The 20,161-nt window shown below is 58.8% G+C and overlaps 1 protein-coding gene across 1 annotated transcript in view; it reads left to right on the top strand.

Annotated features, from left to right (window-relative positions):
• Window positions 1-20,161, top strand: part of KNDC1 (kinase non-catalytic C-lobe domain containing 1) — a 61,922-nt gene that overhangs the window by 22,942 nt on the left and 18,819 nt on the right. The window contains exons 4-17 of the mRNA XM_010382745.2: window positions 756-902; window positions 1,274-1,391; window positions 2,835-3,550; window positions 5,400-5,514; window positions 6,645-6,716; window positions 6,801-6,862; window positions 13,193-13,351; window positions 14,686-14,763; window positions 15,314-15,407; window positions 15,966-16,128; window positions 16,206-16,858; window positions 17,032-17,176; window positions 17,947-18,032; window positions 19,134-19,516. Coding sequence (XP_010381047.2) covers window positions 756-902; window positions 1,274-1,391; window positions 2,835-3,550; window positions 5,400-5,514; window positions 6,645-6,716; window positions 6,801-6,862; window positions 13,193-13,351; window positions 14,686-14,763; window positions 15,314-15,407; window positions 15,966-16,128; window positions 16,206-16,858; window positions 17,032-17,176; window positions 17,947-18,032; window positions 19,134-19,516 — 2,991 coding nt within the window. The remainder of the gene's footprint in view (window positions 1-755; window positions 903-1,273; window positions 1,392-2,834; window positions 3,551-5,399; window positions 5,515-6,644; window positions 6,717-6,800; window positions 6,863-13,192; window positions 13,352-14,685; window positions 14,764-15,313; window positions 15,408-15,965; window positions 16,129-16,205; window positions 16,859-17,031; window positions 17,177-17,946; window positions 18,033-19,133; window positions 19,517-20,161) is intronic.

Below are 20,161 nucleotides of genomic sequence, written 5' to 3' on the forward strand. Positions count from 1 at the left end.
GGTTCTGCTGCTTCTTGTGGGGAAGGTGAAGCCCCACACGCAGCCGTCCTGGGAAGAAGCATCCAGTCCTGTGGTGCGGCTGTGTCCAGAGCAGACCTTGTGCAGAGCCCACGTCCTCAGGCAAGGGAGGAAAACCCAGACTTTCAAACAAAAAGAAAAACCCATCTTTCCTTCTACTGAAATCCAGTTTTTGAAGTTTTGAAGTTTTTGACCTAAACACTGAAAGGCTCCACTCTTGAGAGATGCGGCAGCCAGAGGAGTCTGTGCCCCTCAAGGCTACTGTGGGCAGGAAGCCCAGAGGGGTGGGGTCATGAGCCAGCACAGATCAAGCCCAAATGTATGGGTGGCATGGGTGCGAGCGGCGTGGGTGCAGGTGGTGTGGGTGTGGGTGACGTGGGTATGGGTGACATGGGCATGGGTGGCATGGGTGCGAGCAGTGTGGGCTCGGACAGCGTGGGCGTGGGCAGTGTGGGCACAGGTGGCAAGGGCATGGGTGGCATGAGTGCAAGTGGTGTGGGCAGTGTGGGCACAGGTGGCAAGGGCGTGGGTGGCGTGGACATGGGTGGCGTGGGTGCCAACGGCAAGAGCGTGGGTGGCGGGGCGAGCAGCACGGGCGTGGGCAGCATGGGTGCGGGTCCTGCTTCCCCTCAGGGGAATCTCCACGATCCCTGAAACTCAAGCTCCTGGCCCGGAAAAGCGGTGGCCGCGGTCGGGGTGGCACAGACCCCAGAGCTGATGGCCCGTCGTGCCCACAGGCGCACATCTACTCCCTGGGGGCCACACTGAAGGCCGCCCTCGAGTACGTGGCAGAGCCCACGCTGGAACTCAGGCTGAGCCCAGACCTCGAGGCGTTGCTGAGCCGGATGCAGGCGGAGGACCCCGGGGACCGGCCGGACCTTGAGGTAAGCGAGGCTGCCCTGGGCCGCCCCAGGTTGTGACCCTGACCTCACAGGCCCGGACACCATGTGCTCACCCCACATGCGCCCCGCAGCCTCCCCTGGGTTCCGTGACCACGGTCCAATGGCTTTTTGCTTAAAGAAGGACTTGGTTTTTTATTGTCCATTTTGGTATGAAAAGTCTTGCTTGTGACAAGCCTCCTGGTTCTCTGCCGGAGGTGCTGCCTTTTCATACTGGAAAATGGGCAAGACAGGCGCAGGCAGGCTGTGGGGACTGTCCCCAGGTCACCTTCAAAGGATCTGGCCCTGTCGGGTGGGCGGCCACGGGAGATGGCCCCTCCTCCGAGCCTTCCTGTCTGAGGCACTCACGTCCCCAGAGCATCATCGCGCTGTGTGAAGAGAAGCTGCAGCTCACGTCCTCCTGCCGCGTGTGCCGGAGCCTGTCTGCCGTGGGGAGGAGGGTCCTCTCCATCGAGTCCTTCGGAGCACTGCAGGGTGAGCTCTTGAACCCACACACATGCATCCTTGTGCGTGCACATATACCTGTGTACCATGTATACACACGTACACATGCTGCACACCCATGCACACAGACACATGCACACCCCTGCACACATGCTGCACACACCCCTGCACACATACTGCACACACCCATGCACGCACACGTTATACACACCCATGCACACACACACTGCACACACCCATGCACACACGCACACACCCACTCACACATTCATACACATCACATGCACTCGTGTACTCACACAGCCACACACGAGTGTTCAAATAGATCACATATGCCCCATACACACATATTCACACTTGCTCACAGTCACACACATGCAAATTCAGACATGCCTGTTCACATTGCACACACCCACACCAGAATGCACGCATTACATGCCCGCTGTCATGCCTACCACGTCCACTATCTCATACGTGGTCAAACACGTGAACATGCTGGTCCTGTGCACACACCCATTTCCACACTCTCATGTGTATTGTGTTGATTGTGCCAGCCTTGCAGGCACCCATGCGGGCAGAGGTGACTCTGGGTCAGCTTCATGTCCGTGGCATTGGTGCCGGGCACATGGGTGTTAGTCTCATGGGCATTTACATAAACGGATGCGTTGATGTTTCACAGCTGATTTTCACCTGCCCCCACCACGGGTGCCAGGCGGGTGCGTTACAGAGCTGCGGCCGCAGCATTTGGGGTGTTCGTGGCTCACGCGGATTCTGGCATCTCTCAGGCCGCCTTTGAACAGAGGCCGTGTCTGTGGGGCCTCAGGAGGGTGGCCGGGGGCACAGTCCCGAGGAGCCTCATGGTGGCCGGCAGGGCCCTCCCTGCTGAGTGAGCACGTTTGCAGCTCAGGGTTTGTGCTGCTGCGGGAGGGGCGCAGTGTGGAGCAGGCAGTTTGTGCAGTGCGGAGTAGGCAGAACAGAGACACGCCCAGCAGAGAGAGAGCAATGCTGTGTGTGGGAGGCGGCCACTGACGGCTGTAGCCACATCAGGTTCTTCCTGTGGGGCCTCACGTGTGTAATCCTCGTGGAAAACGACGTGCCTTTGGGTGAGATAATTAGACAGTCCCCGGCTCCCATAGGAAGCCCCAGCAGGAAGCCCCACCTGGCCTGGGGAGAGGCAGCCCCAGCCTCTAGTTAGCCAGGATGATGTGATGAGTGGGGCAGGTGAGGAAGGCGGGAGCCTCCTCCTGTGAGAGCCTGCACTGGGGTCTGTGGTCAGGGGAGGGGAGGGGCGCCCAGCAGCGGTGAGAACCTGCGCTGGGGTCTGTGATGGGGGAGGGAGGGGAGGGGTGTCCAGTGGCGGTGAGAGCCTGCGCTGGGGTCTGTGATTGGGGGAGCAGAGGGGAGGGGAGGGGAGAGGTGGGAGGAGAGGGGCAGGAGGGCGCCCAGCTGTGACCACGTCTTGCTTGTGCCCAGATGTCAGCGAGAGCAGCTGGCGGGAGAGGCCTGTCCCAGGAAACGCTGGGCCGAGGAGGCCACCTGGGGACCCCAGCGCTGACCCAGAGGTTCTGCCGGCCCCCAAAGGCCCAGAGTCTGAGGCCAGCCAGGGCCCCAGAGCCTCCCCCACCAAGGCTCTGCTGTCCACCCCGGTGAGAAATGGTGAGAGCCACAGCCGGGAGGAGCTGGCCAGCCTGGTCCTGGATGCCGAGCGCACCCTCGGGGACTTGGACAGAGACGCCCTCAGAAGAAGCCGCCTGCGGAAAGTGCAGACGTTCCCCAGGCTGCTGTCTGACAGCCCAGAGGCCACCCCCTGCCTGCCGCTGACCCGCGGGAAAAGCCAGCTGCCCGTGTCGGAATTATTCCCTCCGGACCCCAGGAAGGCCTTTCTGGACAGGAAAAATGGCCTTTCTAGCTTCCAGGCTCAGCCCAAATGCAGGCTGTGGCCGGAGCAGGAGCTGGAACACCAGCTGGGAGGGGTTCCCTGTGCAGGCCGCGGCGCGGACAGGGGCCCTGGGGTGCCCGGCAGTCCAGGACAGCCCGAGACTTCACACCTGAGTCCGGGGCCAGCAGAGGCCAGACCCTCAGACTGCCCTGCAAACCCTCGAGATGCTAACGGTGAAGCCCAGACTCCCGGGGACGATGAGAGAATTCCGGAAGGAGCCAGGCAGCTGGAAAGTGCAGCCGCAGAGCAGGTGGGTGGCTGGGTCTTGCCGGTTCTTGTGTGTGGGCGGAGGGTCGGTGGTCAGTGAGTCCGGGCGGGGCCTCTCCACAGCCGCAAACGCTTTAACGCCGGGAATTAACCTTCACCCTCGCTCCATAATTAAGACATTTTCATTGAGCTGCCCCATTTCTGAAGGAAGCTGTGGCTGCGGCTGGGGATGCCGCCACCCAGGCACGGCCTCTCGGGTGGACATTTGCCTCTGGATGACCCAGAAGGCAGCCGCCTCCTCAGCCTGGCCCAGGCTCCTCGCGCAGCCCTGCACAGCCGTCCCGAGGGTTAATTTTCTTCTGGGAAGCAAGGCCAGCAGCCCCGGCTCCATGACATCATGTCAGGGGCTGTGTCTCCCCAGTCCTGACGCTCACAGCCTTCCTCATCTTCCTTTTCTGATGGTTTTAAAAGTTAGAAACCAAAGCTGTGGGCTGAGCTTGCTCATCTGTGGGGCTTGGTGGTGTCGGTGCTGGGCCACCTCCGCGGCCTCCACGGGGACAGTGGGATCTGGAGCAGCTGCCCGGACGTGGCATCCGCGCAGGATGGGGCCTCCCCAGCCCAGTGCTGCCCCTGGTCAGCTCCTCCTCGTGAGGGATGGAGGATGCTACTGGAGCCAGTGTTCTGGGGGGCCTGGCCTGCCGGCCCCTCTGTCCAGCTGAAGACGCTTGGGCCAAGGCCTGGCCAAGGGCATTGCCCTCCTTGGCTCCTCGGTGAGCCACCCCCAGCTGTGTCCCGTGAGCAACTCAGGGCAAGGACACCTGAAGCCAGCGGCCCGCATGCAAGTCCGTCTGCCAGGCGGCACCTGGCCCGGGAACGGGGCTGCCCTCAAGCCACCTGTCCCACTGGGCCTTGTTGACCTGAAGGACAAGAGCAGACCATTCTGTGGCTCGGGCTTTTCTGCATGTCCTGAGCACGTGTGCCCGTCACCCTCTACCACCCTCCCACTGCTCTCCCTGGCAGCACACCGTCCTACGCACAACAGCCTACCTTCCACAAGGGCACACGGAGGGACAGGGTGGCTGAGCCACCTGTCGGAGGGTGGATTTTGGTCCCAGCTGTCCATGGGGCCTTGGAGTGGAGAGCGGCCTCCCAGGCTGAACGCATGCCTGGTGTCAGGGTGTGTGTGTGCGTGAGAAAATGCACCCAACAAAAGCCACCACTTTCACCTTCTGCAAGAGCCCAGCTCAGCAGCACCGTGTGTGTTCACGCTGTTGCACAGCTGTCCCCACCAGCCCACACGAAACCCCAACCCCCTAGCCCGCCCTCCACCTCCATGAGCTCCGTCCAAGGGACCTCGTGGGAGTGGGATGGACAGTGCTTTGTGTCTGGTCTCTTCACTGAGCCCACTGTCTGCACAGTTCCTGCCCAGGGCAGCCTGCGTGAGAACGCTCCCCGTCCCGAGGCCAAGCGCCGTCCACCCTGCCCCTGCATCCGTCCGTGGATGCCTGGGTGCTCCCCGCATTGGCTGTTTCAAGCTGTGCTGCTGCGAACATGGGTGTGCACATATGCGTGAGCCCTGCCCTCAGTTCCTCGGGGAATGTGGCCACATGGAGCTGCCGTCACCGGGGAGGCGTATGTTGAGCTTTTTGAGGAACAGCAGCAGTATGGTCTGCAGTGGCTGCACCATGGGACATTTCCATCCACAGGGCCAAGGGCCCCAGTCTCCCCACACTCCCCCACATGCTGGATTTGACTTAGGGACCTCCCCAGCCCTTCTGTCAGGTATGGAGCGGAGTGGGCCTCGCCCTGGCCTGTTCTCCGGACACGCCTCTGCAGGCAGCAGGCCCCGGCAAGCGGTGTCCACACTGACCTCACCGCTCTCCTGTCCACAGTGGGTGTCCCTGCAGGACCTCCTGTCCCAGCTGGGCCGGCCCTTCCGGGAGTACGAGCTGTGGGCCCTGTGCCTGGCCTGCCTCCGCGCACTACAGATGCACCCCAAGCACCCAGGTGACGCATCCCCTCGCCGTCCCATCGCCCCTCCGTCCTGTCCCCCTGCCGTCCCATCCCCCTCGCCGTCCCATCGCCCCTCCGTCCTGTCCCCCTGCCGTCCCATCCCCCCGCCGTCCCATCCCCCACCGTCCCATGCATAATTGGCCCCCACCTGAGCCAAGGGACCCAGGGGCAGCCAGAACAGTGTCTCTGGTGAATGGAGCAGGCGGCTCCCGTCTGGAGCACCTTGGAGGTGCCTGCTGGGTTGCAGCACCAAGGGAGGTGTGGTGACAGATGCCTGCAAGGCGGACCTTGAAACCGGTGACCCTGTCCTAAAGAGGAACGGGGACCTTGCCATGGCCCTCGCCCACACATTCTCAACACAGTGATGTTGTCCCCAGGGAGGCAGCAATTGGCTTTGGAGTGGGGAGGGAATCTTCGGCATTATACTGATCTGCCCCGTCAGAGCCCAGCCCTGCCAGACATCTGGGCAGACGGATGGTGCATCTGTGACGTAAAACATCCTGAGGGTGATGAGGGCAGCATCTAAAAGGGCTGGGGGAGAGGCCATGGGAGACACACCCGGCTCCAGTGTCCGTCTACCGTGGGCCCAGGGCTGGGGGAGAGGCCGTGGGAGACACACCCGGCTCCAGTGTCCGTCCACCGTGGGCCCAGGGCTGGGGGAGAGGCCGTGGGAGACACACCCGGCTCCAGTGTCCGTCCACCGTGGGCCCAGGGCTGGGGGAGAGGCCGTGGGAGACACACCTGGCTCCAGTGTCCGTCCACTGTGGGCCCAGGGCTGCCCCATGGGCCCTGACTCGGGACGGGAACTGCGATGCAGGGGCTTCGGCTGAGGAGCTGTTGCCCGTGTTCTCCTTGCTGCCCAGCTCCCTTTTAGCTGCAGTTGTGCTGCTGCAGCCACTGTGTGGGCTGGGGCAGTGCTACCCACGGGGAGGGCCGGGAGGAGGCAGCTCCGAGGACGCCAGGGGCTGGGGGGCAGGCCGTGTGCGTGCACTGGCAGGTGCGTGCCCGTGCCATGGGGAGGCTGGGGGGCTGTGCCCTGACCGAGGCTCTGCAGCTCCTCCCCCCCAGCCAACCCCAAGTGCAGGGCAGCACGCATGCCCGCCCTGACCCAAGCTCTGCCACAGCCCACCTGTGTCTGGACTCCGTGCTGGTTGCTGAGGACGGGGCTGTGCTCTTCCAGCCACCCCCTGCCAACGGTGAGTGTGTGGGGTCCCCCTCAGGCTGAGTCCAGCACCGGCTCGCCAGGGGTGAGGAAAGCTCAGCTGGGGTTTCTCTCTTAGGTTCCTATGACTCGTTCTTTCTGGCTCCCGAGCTGGCAGAGGAGAGGCTGGTAACTGAAAAGGTACCTGGGGCCTCCTCACCCTTCCCCAGCCCTGCCCCCAGCCCTCGGGGGTGCCACATCCCCCATCTGTCCAGCAGCCCCTCGTCAGGACTCAAGGGAGTCAGGGCAGCCCTTCCTGGCCAGGCGGCCACAGGCAGTATCTGCCAGCAGGGCCGTGGCTCTAGCCGGGGCACTAGGACCGGGCTCGGTGTGGACAGCACTAGTCATGTGCCCTAGAGCTCACGAGAACCGAGGGCTCAACGTCCGGGGATGTGCATAAGGTGCCTGTGAAACAAGAGCATTATTAAAATTTAAATTATACAAATTTAAATACAATTAAATAAATTACATTCAAAATCAAGGTAGAACTTCCACTCCGGAAGGATAGAAATGTGTACTTCCCCGCTCCTCCCACCAAGGAGGAGCACTAAGTACCCTATACTAAGCACCCTGCACTAAACAAACACCCTGCACTAAGCACCCTGCACTAAACACCCTGCACTAAGCACCCTGCACACTGTGCAAAAAACAAGCACCAGGCCACCTGCAGGAGGAGAAGGCAGCTGGCAAGGGGCCTCTGGACCAAGGAACAAGGCAGCCGTGAGTGCCCTGGATTTTCTTTCTGCCTCATATATTGAGACTTGGATGTACAGAAGCCAGTGACTGGGAAAAACCAGTGGGCACACACACACTAAAAGCTGTGCTTTTTCATCTTCTGGGGATGTTGTCTAGAGAAACTCGGAATGGTCCACCATTTGCCAAACCACTGAAGGCTTTCCTGCAATCTAGTCTGTAATGAAAAGAGGCTGTCGCAAACCCCAGCAATAGATGGTTCACCTTTACACCAAGAAGGCTGGAAAAGCGCCACAATCTGCAGGTGGCCCAGGCCGACCTCAGGGGGTTGGTGCTGTGAGACCTGAAGCTCTTATGAGATTTCTGAAACAAAAATCGCGTCCATGAGGCTGCAGTGGCTCTGGTGCACTGTGTGTGTTCCTGTAGGATCCAGCGTCTTTCCTCTTCAAGGAACAAAAATCGCTGGGAAAGTGTTGAGGCACAAGCACAGAGTCAGAAAACTAAAGAAAAAATGAAGCTTTTTTGAGTAATAAAAAATAATTTAAGCCCCAACAGGCCAGACACGGTGACTCATGCCTGTAATTCCAGCAATTTGGGAGGCCAAGGCAGGCAGATCACTTTAGTCCAGGAGTTTGAGACCAGCCTGGGCAACATGGCGAAACCCCATCTCTACTAAAAATACAAAAATTAGCCAGGTGTGGTAGCGCACGCCTGTAATCCCAGCTACCCAGGAGGCTGAGGTGGGAGGATCGTTTGAACCCAGGAGGTTGCAGTGAGCCAAGATCATGCTGCTACACTCTAGCCTGGATGACAGAGTGAGACCCTGTCTCAAAAAAAACAAATTCTCCAACAGGGCCGGGTGTGGTGGCTTACGCCTGTAATCCCAGTACTTTGGGAGGCCGAGGCAGGCGAATAACCTGACGTTAGGAGTTCAAGACACCCTGGCCAACACGGTGAAACCACATCTCTACTAAAAATAAAAAAATTATCCAGGGGTGTTGGTGTGTGCCTGTATCCAGGGGTGTTGGTGTGTGCCTATAATCCCAGCTACTTGGGAGGCTGAAGCAGGAACATCGCTTGAACCAGGAGGCGGAGGTTGCAGTGAGCAAAGATGATGCCACCGCACTCCAGCCTGAGTGACAGAGCGAGACCCAGTCTCAAAAAAATAAGTAAATAAAATAAATGCCCCCAAAAATGCCTGGGTCTGTAATCAGAGGACCAGGGAGAACCAGATGCGTTTATACTCCCTGCTGTGCACCAGCCAAACCCCATGGGAGCACTGTGTCCCCGCCCAGCAAGGGCCGAGCCTGGAGCCTGGACTCATCCTTGTGAGACTGCAGAGAAGTGCCCAGTGCCTGCCCTGGCCCCAGGTGGCCTCAGAGAAAGTGAGCAGGAGCCAGGACCTTCCTTCCCTGCAGCCTACCCTGCACGGACAACTGGAAAACATGGCTGAAAGGAACTGGAGACTGCACAAGCAAGTGGAAACGCATCCCATGCTCACAGATGGGCAGGATCAGTGTTGGTAAAGTGGCTACACTGCCCAAAGCAATCCGTAGAGTCGATGCTATTGCTATCAAACTACCAATGTCATTTTTCACAGAATTAGAGGAAACTATTCTAAAATTCATATGGAACCAAAAAAGAGCTGAATAGCCAAAGCAATTTTCAGTGAAAAGAACAAAGCCAGAGGCATCACGTTACCCAACTTCAAACTATACTACAAGGCCACAGTAACCCAAACAGCGTGGCACTGGTACAAAAACAGATACATAGACCAATGGAAGAGAATAGAGAGCCCAGAAATAAGGCTGCACACCTACAACCATCTGATCTTCGACAGAGCTGACAAAATCAAGCAATGGGGAAAGGATCCATGATACCAAGAATCAGGAAGATGTCAAACTGAATGAAAAAAGGCAACCAATAGATACCAACCTGGAGATGACAGAAATGTTAAAAATGACTTTAAAATTTTTAAAGCAACCATCATAAAAATGCTTCATTGGGCAATTGCAGACATGCTTGAAACAAGTGAAAAAGTCTCAGCAAAGAAATAGAAAGTTTCAACAAAGAAATAGAAAATAAAAAGAAAAAGCTAATGGAAATTTTAGAGCTGATTTTTTAAGAAACTCAACAAATGGGCTTAAAAGCAGAATAGAGAGGGCAGAGGAAAGAATTGGTGAAATGGAGACAGAACTATAGGAATTACACAGTTTGGACAACAAAGAGAAAATAGACCAAAAAAACTGAACAGAGCCTGAGAAGCTTGTGAGACTATAACAAAAGATCTAATATCCATGTCATCAAAATCCTGGAAAGAGAAGAGAAGGAGGGTGGGGCATAAAAAGTACTCAAAGAAATAATAACTGAAAACTTCCGAATTATGGCAAGACGCATAAACCTACAGATTTACGAAGGTGAGAAAACCCCGAACATGATCAATGCAAAGAAATCCACACTAGGTAGGACACATCATAGTCAAACCTCTGAATACTAACCCACCCCTCTCCAAAAAAATAAAAGTAAAAAACAAGAAGAGAGAGAAACAGCAGCTTTTACATATATACATATGGAGGGAAACAGCTCAAATGATCAGATTTCTCATCAGTAATTGTAGAGGAAGTGCATAGCATTTTATTAAGTGCTGAAAGAACTTTCAACCCAGAAACCTATTTCCAGAAAAAATATCCTTCAGAAATTAAGGAAACAGGCTGGATGCAGTGGCTCAGGCCTGTAATCCCAACACTTTGGGAGGCCAAGGCAGGTGGATCATCTGAGGTTAGGAATTTGAGACCAACCTGGCCAAGATGGTGAAACCCCGTCTCTACTAAAAATACAAAAATTAGCTGGGCATGGTGGTGGGTGCCTGTAACAATCCCAGCTACTTGGAGGCTGAGGCAGGAGAATCACTGGAACCTGGGAGGCAGAGACTGCAGTGAGCCCAGATAGAGCCATTGCATTCCAGCCAGGGCGACAAGAGTGAGACACTGTCTCTTAAAAAAATAAAGGAGGAGGCTGGGCGTGGTGGCTCAAGCCTGTAATCCCAGCACTTTGGGAGGCCAAGATGGGCGGATCACGAGGTCAGGAGATCGAGACCATCCTGGCTAACCCGGTGAAACCCTGTCTCTACTAAAAATACAAAAAACGAGCCGGGCGAGGTGGTGGCGCCTGTAGTCCCAGCTACTTGGGAGGCTGAGGCGGGAGAATGGCGTAAACCCGGGACGCGGAGCTTGCAGTGAGCCGAGATCCAGCCACTGCACTCCAGCCTGGGCGACAGAGCGAGACTCCGTCTCAAAAAAATAAATAAATAAATAAATAAAATAAAGGAGGAAGAAGGAAGAAAGAAGAGAAGGGAGGAAGAAGAACAAGAAGAAGGAAAAAGGAGAAGGAGGGAGGAGGAGGAGAAGAAGAAAGGAAGAAGATTGACAGAGTAATGTTTAGAAACATGACCTAACCATGTACTGTCTACCAGAAACTCACTTCAAATAAAACAATGTAAGTAGGTTGCAAGTTAAAAGAGTTAGAAAAGATACATTATGAAAATGATAAAAAGAAAGCAGAAGTGACTGCATTAATATCAGGTAAAGTGTACTTCAGAGCAAAGAAAATTACCAGAGACAAAGAGGGACATTCTATAACAATAAAAGGTCACTCCACCAAGAAGACATAGCAATCCTAAACGTATACGCACCAAATAACAGAGCTGCAGACTCCACCAAGAAGACATAGCAATCCTAAACGTATACGCGCCAAATAACAGAGCTGCAGACTCCACCAAGAAGACATAGCAATCCTAAACGTATACGCGCCAAATAACAGAGCTGCAGACTCCACCAAGAAGGCATAGCAATCCTAAACGTATACGCGCCAAATAACAGAGCTGCAGACTCCACCAAGAAGACATAGCAATCCTAAACGTATACGCGCCAAATAACAGAGCTGCAGACTCCACCAAGAAGGCATAGCAATCCTAAACGCATAGGCGCCAAATAACAGAGCTGCAGACTCCACCAAGAAGGCATAGCAATCCTAAACGTATACGCGCCAAATAACAGAGCTGCAGAATATGTGAAGCAAAATGGATGGGATTAATGGAGAAACAGATGAATCCACAATTACGGTTAGAGATTTCAGTTTCCCTCTCTCAACACTTGACAGAACAGTCAGACTGTAAACCAGTAAAAATAGGAAGGAACTGAACACCACCAGCAATCAACAGGGTTGGGTCAACATTAAAGGACACTCCACCCAACAACAGCAGAATCCACATTCTTCTTAGTTGCCCACTGACTCTACACCAAGCTAGACCAAATCCTGGGCCATAACGCAAACCTCAACACATTTAAAAGAATTTAAGTCATACAAATATGTTATCTGACCACAGTAACAAAAATAAAAGGGAAATTTTCCAAATACTTGGAAACAAAACAACACATTCTAAATACTCTATGTGTCAAAGAGGAAATTACAAGGAAATTTTAAAAACATAGAACTGAGTGAAAATGAAAATGCAACAGAGAATGTACCAAGATTTTTGTGCCAATGGCGATGTGCTGGCTAAGATATTGGACTGTAGTTTTGCAAGCTGCCACTGTTGAGGAAACTGGGAACAAAGTACATAGGCTCTCTCTATATTATTTCTTAAAACTATGTCAATCTAGTTATCGCAAAATAAAAGGTGAATTTTTTAAAAGTGTAGCAGGTGCTCAAAATGGGTAATTTCCTACTTACCTGACTCTAGTTGGCTGTCACTGTGCTCACAGGGCGGTCTGCGTCCGCTGTGCCTGGATGGGGGGAACTCTCTAAAGGGGAGCTTCCTCTTCCCAGCTCCACACTCAAGGGCACTGTGTTGGCAGCCGGAAGTCAGCCACGTGGGAGTACTTACACCAGGGAAAGCAGCCAACGCTACAAATGTCTTGTTCTGTTGACTCTCGGGACTTAACTGAAGTGATGGAGAGCACGTGGATAATGTGATTAAACTTAAAAGTGTGTCATGTCTATAGCCGCTCCATTGCAGATAGCCCAAAAGATGGAGGACATGGTCTTCCAATATCCACCACGATCATCTGATTCAGCAAAGACGTCATTCAGAGCAGTGCCCCGAATTCCAGCATGGGTCTGTCCTGTTTCACTTCTGTCTCATTTACTGAAATGGATGAAAACATCAACCAGCACTCATGTCGGAAGCACCTGTGTATTGCGTGGACCGCAGATGAACGTCAGTAAAAATCAATGAAAGCCTTCAGTGAGAATGGACGGGCTCTGTGGATCTTACAAAAAGAGCATGAAACGGTGTGCTGTGCATCCTTTCCGTCAGCAGCGTGCCGAATGAACTCAGTTTGCACACAGGTGGTGTGCTCGCTCGGAGAGCCGGTTGTTAGCCATGTAGCAGCACAGCACCGGTTGGGGGGCTCCCGGGAGCGGGGTCCATGAGGAGGGAACTGTGCCGGCCAGTTCTCCTCAGACCCTCGAGCTGCTGCCTTTGTGAGGAGAGCAGAAGGCGGGAAAGTCCAGTTGAGGCTTCCAACCCTCAGGTGTTTTAAAACACGGACAGAACCACGGAAGAGTTTGACCTGCAGGTTCCTGGACCATGACCTGGAGGCAGATGTGGGGGTCCAGGGTGGGGCCTGACAGATGCTGAGGAGGGTTCCTGAGGAGAGGCCCTCTGTGGGAGCAGTGCCTGGGTGCCCCTCAGGGTGCCTGACGTGGGCAGGTCTGCTGGGCACAGTGGGCCACAGCCCTGCGGTCAACACCACTGTTCTCTCCCCACCCGCCCAGGCCTCTGTGTACTGTGTGGCCGCTGTCCTGTGGACCGCAGCCAAGTTCAGTGTCCCCCGCAACCACAAGCTGGCCCTGCCACGCAGGCTCAAGACCCTCCTCCTGGACATGGCCAGGCGCAGTGCCCCAGAGCGGCCGTCCGTGGCCGAAGCCATCAAGGTAACCACGCCGCTGTCATGGTCCCAGCCCGGGGTCTAAGGACTGTGGGCAGTGGCCACCCTCAGTGAGCTGGAGGTGGAGGAGCACAGGCTGCCAGTGTGCAGGTGATGAGGCCACCAGCTCTGTTTCTAGGTCCTTGTCTCTAGACATCAGCCCGGCCATCACATCGGGAAGGGAGTGGGTTTCGCATCATGGCCACATCCATTTGGGCAGACAGCATGGGGGTCTCTGCTGCTCCCCACCACGGCCATTCCTCCTGCAGAGCCTGCTCTCTCCAACTTGTCCAAGAGGCCAAGGCAGGGGCAAGTGGTGTCCTGTGGCCACGTACAGACCCCTGCTCTTAGGCCCTGCTGGAGGGAAGCAGAGAGAGGCCTCCACACCCCATCCCCACCCTGAACCCCCACCTCCTCTGAGGATCCCACCAGCCCCGCCCCTCCCTGCTTGATCTCCCTGCTGGACTCAGGCTTTGGGGCTGGGTTCTAACACACTCCTGCTGGGACCTGTGCCCACACTCAGCAGGTGGAGCTGAGCCATGTGTGGGTGATCAGGAGGACCTCCTGGGGAGGAGCCAAACCCTGATGTGTGGGTGATCAGGAGGACCTCCTGAGGAGGAGCCATGTGTGGGTGATCAGGAGGACCTCCTGGGGAGGAGCCAAACCCTGATGTGTGGGTGATTAGGAGGACCTCCTGAGGAGGAGTCGAGCCGTGTGTGGGTGATCAGGAGGACCTCCTGGGGAGGAGCCGTGTCTGGAGGAGCGGAGACGGCCATGGAGTTGGGGACCTGGGCCCAGCCGTCTCCGCCTCAACTGCTCTGTGGCCTTGGGCGGGTCACTCAGACCCTCTGGGCCTCTCAGGCCTCCTCTGCCATGGGAGGATGAGATCTAGAAACGACTGGACGTCCGCTAAGCAGTGAAAGCAGATTTTATTTGGTAACTACCGAGAGCCAAGGAAGCTGAGCTCAGTTCCCACATGCACAAGGCCTGGGCTTATAAAGGGAGAACAGGAGTGGCCAGGGGCAGGGGGTGCGGGCCTCAGGTGAACGTGATCAAGGGCTGTCAGTGTCCAGGCGCCGAGGCCACCAGGTCTGTGGCCTCACGTTGGGTTTGGGATTCTGCCCTCCCAGAGAGCCTGGGGGACAGTGGCCGACTCTGAGCCCTTTTCAGGAAATGCTCTAAGAAAGGCTTGTCCCGGGCCTGTTGTCAGGTGTCGATGAGAACAAACAGGAAACCCTCCTGGCAGCCCTGAGCTTTTTCAGATGGGGACCCAGTGCCATGGGGACGGTAGCAGCCGTAGCTGAGGCCTGTCGGGACGTGTGAACCATCTCCTCCCTCCAGGTGTGCGGCAGCTACCTCCTGCAGCGAGGCATGGACAGCCGGAAAATCCTCGCCCACCTCAGGGCTTCCACCTGCCAGGTGGGCGGGGCTAGAAGAGCTGGGCTGCCTCCTCCCCCGCTGCTCTTAGCTTCCTCCCACCTGCATGCGCTTGCCCCTGCCTGGCCGCTTCCAGCAGCCCCACACCCGGGTGTCTGTTGACCACCGAGCTGTGGGTGGGTGCGTCTGGGGGTGCGGGGGACACTTGGGTCCTATCTCCTGAAGGCCCCACAGTGGCCCCCAGGGAACCAGATCAGGATCGGGGCAGGGTCCCAAGGATGGGACCCGGGAGCACCCACCCCAGGCACAGAGAGCTTTGGGAATGTGGGCCCTGAGTCTCGCATGGTGCCGGCGTCTCCCACTCCCCGGAACCCACGGAAACCTGGTTGGATTGGGAGGCAAAGGAGCCCCAATGGCTCCCTCTGCAGGCAGAGCCGCTGCAGAGCTCAGGCTGTGCGGCCGCCACACCCAGCTCCTCCCCATCAGGAAGCTCCACTGCACCAGCGGGTGGATGGAGGGGCGCCCTGTGGGTGTTGCCAGTGCTGGCGGAGCTCCATGGTCACCTGGCCCAGGGCTGTCGCCTCCTCCCCAGGTGTACCAGGAGGAAGAGACCATCAGCCTCCAAAACGCCTTCTCAGTGGTTGAACTGAAGCCAAGTGTGGCACCAGCCCCAGAGCCCAGCCCAGGTGGGTCCCCGACCAGCCCCTGCTGCCCCACTGGCCCCTGCACCCCACACCACGGCTGCCCCCACCTTTGCATGAACTGACACAGCCGGGCACCTCCCAGAAACCCAGGCAGCAAGTCTAGAGCTCGGCCGACGTGGCCAATGCAGCCCAGCCTGCCTGCCCCTGCCAGCCCCCATCTCTCCCAAAACTCCTGGTCCCTCAGGCCCCAGTTCCAGGTTCTCACTCCCATCTCCCAGCAGCTGGCCCTCCCAAGCCCACATCTGGAGACCCCCCACAGGGTCCACACAGAGCCCACTCACCCCTGTACTGAGCCTTCCTCAGCAGGCCCCTCCAAGCCTTCTGGTGGGACCTGGTCTTTCTGGCCTGTCCCCTCCTCCTGGCCTTCCCCCAAGCACCAGTGACACCCACCCTCCCGTTCCGGGGCCAGGCCGGGCACAGAGGGAGCCGCTGGGGACATGCGGGAGGGGACGTGGCAGCCGCACGCTGCGTGGGATGAGCCGGTGGTGTGGCACGTGCTGGGGCCACTCCGCCCGCACCCTCAGCCCCCTGGGTCCCCAGGCTTCCTGCCGGTGAACGGCAACACCAGGCTTGTGGCTGTGCCAGGGCCGGTGCCCGGCCAGCGCCCCTGCCGTGAAGAAGCCACCCAGCTGCCTGCAGCGCTCACCTTCGAGGCCACGCACTTCAAGCCCATCGTCCTCGCGCAGGACGCGGTCACGGCCAGGTGAGCTTCGTCCCCACACCCGGGAGCTGCTGGGTCCCGCGCACGGCAGCCCCCCCTGAGCTCCCCGCCTCCCGTAGGGACCAGCCTGCCTTGGCCCAGGAGGAGTCCCAGGAGAGGGGCAGCCAGAGGGAGGGAGAAGGTGAGGAGAAGCCCTCCCCAGAGGCCCTCGCCGGGTCCCCCAGCCTGAAGACGCCTGACGGGCCGGCGCCTGGTCTGGGGTCACAGGGAGCAGCCCCAGAGCCTCCTGGGGAGTCAGCGCAGCGTGACCCCGCCCAGAGCTGCCCCTGCTGTCCACCCCGGGCCCCAGCAAACCAGCCAGAGGAGGCCTCACCGGCAGCTCCCAGCTCTCCAGTCCCCGCCCCGCCCATGAAGGCATCTGTGCTGCCTGAAAAGCCAGGGCCATCTGTGCAGGCCCCACCTGGAGTCACTTCCGGGGGCCTCAGGCCCGACACCCTGGGGCCCACCACAGCCCACCACGGCCCACGCCACCCGCCCAAGCCTCCTAGAAGCAAGGCCACCGAGCGCCCGGGCCAGGACCCAGAGGGCCCCAGGGCCACCCCTGCCGGGGAACGTGATGACCAGAGCCGGAGGCTTTGTCTGCCCTGCGTGGACGCCTCGCCACTCCCAGGGAGGACGGCCTGCCCGTCGCTGCAGGAGGCCACGCGCCTCATCCAGGAGGAATTTGCCTTTGATGGCTACCTGGACAATGGGCTGGAGGCTCTGATCATGGGTACGTGGGGGCTGCAGATGCCCCAGAGGAGGCCTGGGCCAGGGAGAGCCCCACAGGGGACTCAGGGCTGCCCCATGCCCACCCTCCAGCCCCACAGCCGACATCAGCCACGAGGAATCCAGACAATCAGCCTTGCCACCATCTCACTTGTCTCCATCGTTTTGCAAAACCAGGGGAGTACATCTTCGCCTTGAAAGATCTCACCTTTGCCACTTTCTGTGGCGCCATTTCTGAGAAGTTCTGTGATCTGTACTGGGATGAGAAGTTGCTGCAGAACCTCTTTAGAGTGGTGAACGGGCAGGCGTCGCCCTCCCCAAGGTGGGTGCCCAGGTGGGCCCTGCATCCCCGCCCCTCCTGGACGCCCACTGTGCTCAGGCTCTGCTGCCCCGACCCGGCCCAGCCTTCCCCTCCCAACCCTCGGCTTCTGTCTTGCTGCCGTCTCCAGGGGGCCACCCTTGGTGGAGCTGGGGGGGGTGTCCCAGCAGCCCCTCCCGGGCCCGACGCCGACCCACAGCTTTCCCGTCGGGCCTGGGTTTCTTCTGGAGGAGGAAAGGGCTTGCAGGGAATATGAGGCAGGGTCTCTCCAGGAGGCTGCAGGGGGCCTGGGCAGTGGTGGCCACAGGGCTCCCCGCTCAGAGGGACCAGTGTGAGGGCCCCAAGGAGGAAAGGAGACCCCCAAACAGGCGGCCCCAGACCCTGAGCCGTGTTGGGTGGGGCAGCAGTCACCCCACATTGCCTTGCTCACAGCTCCATGTGGTGCTGGCAGCCCAGGCAGCTCCTGCGCCTGTGTGTGGCGTAAACTCACAGCTGTGAGCAAGTGCACCCACCTCAGCCCCCGCCTCCCCGGCCCGCAGCCCTGAGAGGCTGCTCCAGAGCCCCCCAGGGACCCCAAGCAGTGAATGATCCAGGGACCCCATTGGCTGCTGTGCCCCTTAGTGACCGGAAGGGTGAGCTCCTGCTGCCTCCAGTGAGGGCTCCGCATGGCCGTGTGGGCCTGTGGGCCTGGCCCTGTGGAGACTGAAGCCTCCTCCCAGTGGGCAGGGATGGAGACGTGGGGACGGCCACCTGACCTGCATTCTTGCCGTCAGCACGGTTGAGGACGCTGGGTCACAGCTCGAGGGCAGCCGGAGCCCCCGCTCCCCGTCCAGCAGGAGGCCCTCGCTGCACCACCTGGGTAAGTGCTGGGCAGGCCCCACGGCAGGAGCTCTGCAGGGCAGGCTCCTCCTCTGTGCTCTGCAGGCTCCTCCTCTGTGCTCTGCAATTCAAGGGGCATCCCGGGGTCCTGGCAGCCTCGGACTGTGCGGCTCTGGCGGCACTGCCTTTGCCCCAGGGTGCCCCAGCCAAAGGCCATCCTCTCCTGGGGGCGAGCAGGAACCTGGGGTCTTGGAGGTGGGGGGTCCTCTGTCACCAGTCACTGGGACAGTGGGAGCCGCCAGGAGCCAGGTGGGATCCCCTCTCCAAGCAGAGGCGGGCCTGTGAGCCCGGGGCTTTGGTAACAAGGCAGAAGCAGCTGCCAAAAGACCCTGGGGCTGGGCTCCCAAGGCACATGAATGCCGGGCTGGGGAAGTCCCAGTGTCTGGCCAGCAGGCTTGGTATTAGGGACAAGATGGTGGTGGTGGTCACCCTCAGGCTGTCCATGGTCATAGCCAGGTTTGGTGATGGACCCAGCTCCTATTCCAACAAGTCGGAGACCAGGCAGGTAGACTGGGGCATGAGGCCTGTGCACTCCTGGATGGCAGGAAAGCCAGGGACAGAGCTGGGGACCACTTTTTAAATTCCAGAAGAAAAGAGGAGAGTGTGAGGGGCAGAGGGACACAATCCTGACAGAGGGACAAGTCCTGATAGTGGAGCCAGCAAGAGAGAGCGTGAGGGGGCAGAGGGACACAGTCCTGATAGTGGAGCCAGCGTGAGGGGGCAGAGGGACACAGTGCTGACAGAGGGACACAGTGCTGACAGAGGGACACAGTGCTGATAGTGGAGCCAGCGAGGACAGGGCCTGGCCCCACCCCACGGCGAGTAAGTTTGGAACCAGTGAAGGCCCAGAGAGGGGCTCCATCTGGGGAGAGGCCTCTCGCTGTAACCCGGCCCCATGCGGCAGTTCAGGGTCCCAGCATCTGCCCTGCACTGGGAGGCAGCAGTGCCTCGGGGGCGCCCGTAGTGGGTGCAAGAGAGAAGGGCGTCGGGCACGCAGGCACCACCAGCCTCCCATTAAAGCCTGCCCAGGCTCCACCCACAGGAGCCGCTATCCATGTAACCCGTGTCTCTTTCTTTCAAGGAAAAGAGAAGCCAGCCATGGCCAGGACCAGCAGCAGGACCTTGGTGTCGGATGTGGACTCAGAGGCACTCTCCCGGGGAAACTTTGAGGTGGGGTTTCGGCCTCAGAGGTCCGTAAAAGCCGAGAGAGTGCAGCAGCCTGAAGTTGGCGAGGACAGACGGCCAGCTGGCGGGGCCTCGGATGCGGAGGCAGTGACCCGACTGGCCAGGTCCAAGGGGGGCGGCCCGGCCATGTCCCCTGGCCCAGCTGGATTCCAGAGCTGCAGCCCCGGCTGGTGCAGTGCCTTCTACGAGGCCGACTGCTTCGGGGCCGACGTCCACAACTACGTGAAGGACCTGGGGCGGCAGCAGGTGGATGGGGCCCTGCCTGACGCCCAGAGCCCGGTGAGTCCCAGGCCTCAGCACTGCAGGGTGGTGCAGGGGTCCTCCTTCCAGCAGAGCTTCCCGGTCACTGCAGGTGACAGATGGCACCGTGTACCCAGAGCCCCTACCAGGATGACACTGGTCCTGGTGCCCCCACCCCGTGGCCGTCAAGATGGTCAGGGCCCCCTCCCCGGGCTGAGCTCCACGTCTGGGGACAGGCTCGTCTGCACGGGTGCTCCCGGTGGCTCCACGTCTGGGCAGAGGCTCGTCTGCAGGGTGCTCCCGGTGGCTCCAGGTCTGGGGGCACGGAAGGGCTTTTCTCTCATGGTTGCCGGGGCGATGGGTTCACAGGAGGCCCCTCCGTGCTCGTGACCTGGTTGCATTTGGCTGTGTCTCCCGTGGGGTAGGCACAGTCTCCAGGCCCTTGGGCAGCCTCACTCTGTGGTGAAAGAAAACACCAGAAACGCCTGCCCAGCAAGTCCAGGCTGGGCCTGGTCACTGCAGACTGGCCTGGGCTTTCTGGCCCAGCAGTACCATCCTGGGTCAGGAGCAGCTGCAACTCCTCCCTGGCCAGCAGGGAGAGGTCTTAGACCGGGGAGTCCTGGGTGCAGGAGAGGCCCGCAGAGCTCTGGACTCAAGGCTGGGCCGGTGACCCAGAGCCCCGAC

The sequence above is a fragment of the Rhinopithecus roxellana genome, chromosome 11, assembly GCF_007565055.1.
Source record: "Rhinopithecus roxellana isolate Shanxi Qingling chromosome 11, ASM756505v1, whole genome shotgun sequence".
In the NCBI taxonomy this organism is placed as follows: Eukaryota; Metazoa; Chordata; class Mammalia; order Primates; family Cercopithecidae; genus Rhinopithecus; species Rhinopithecus roxellana.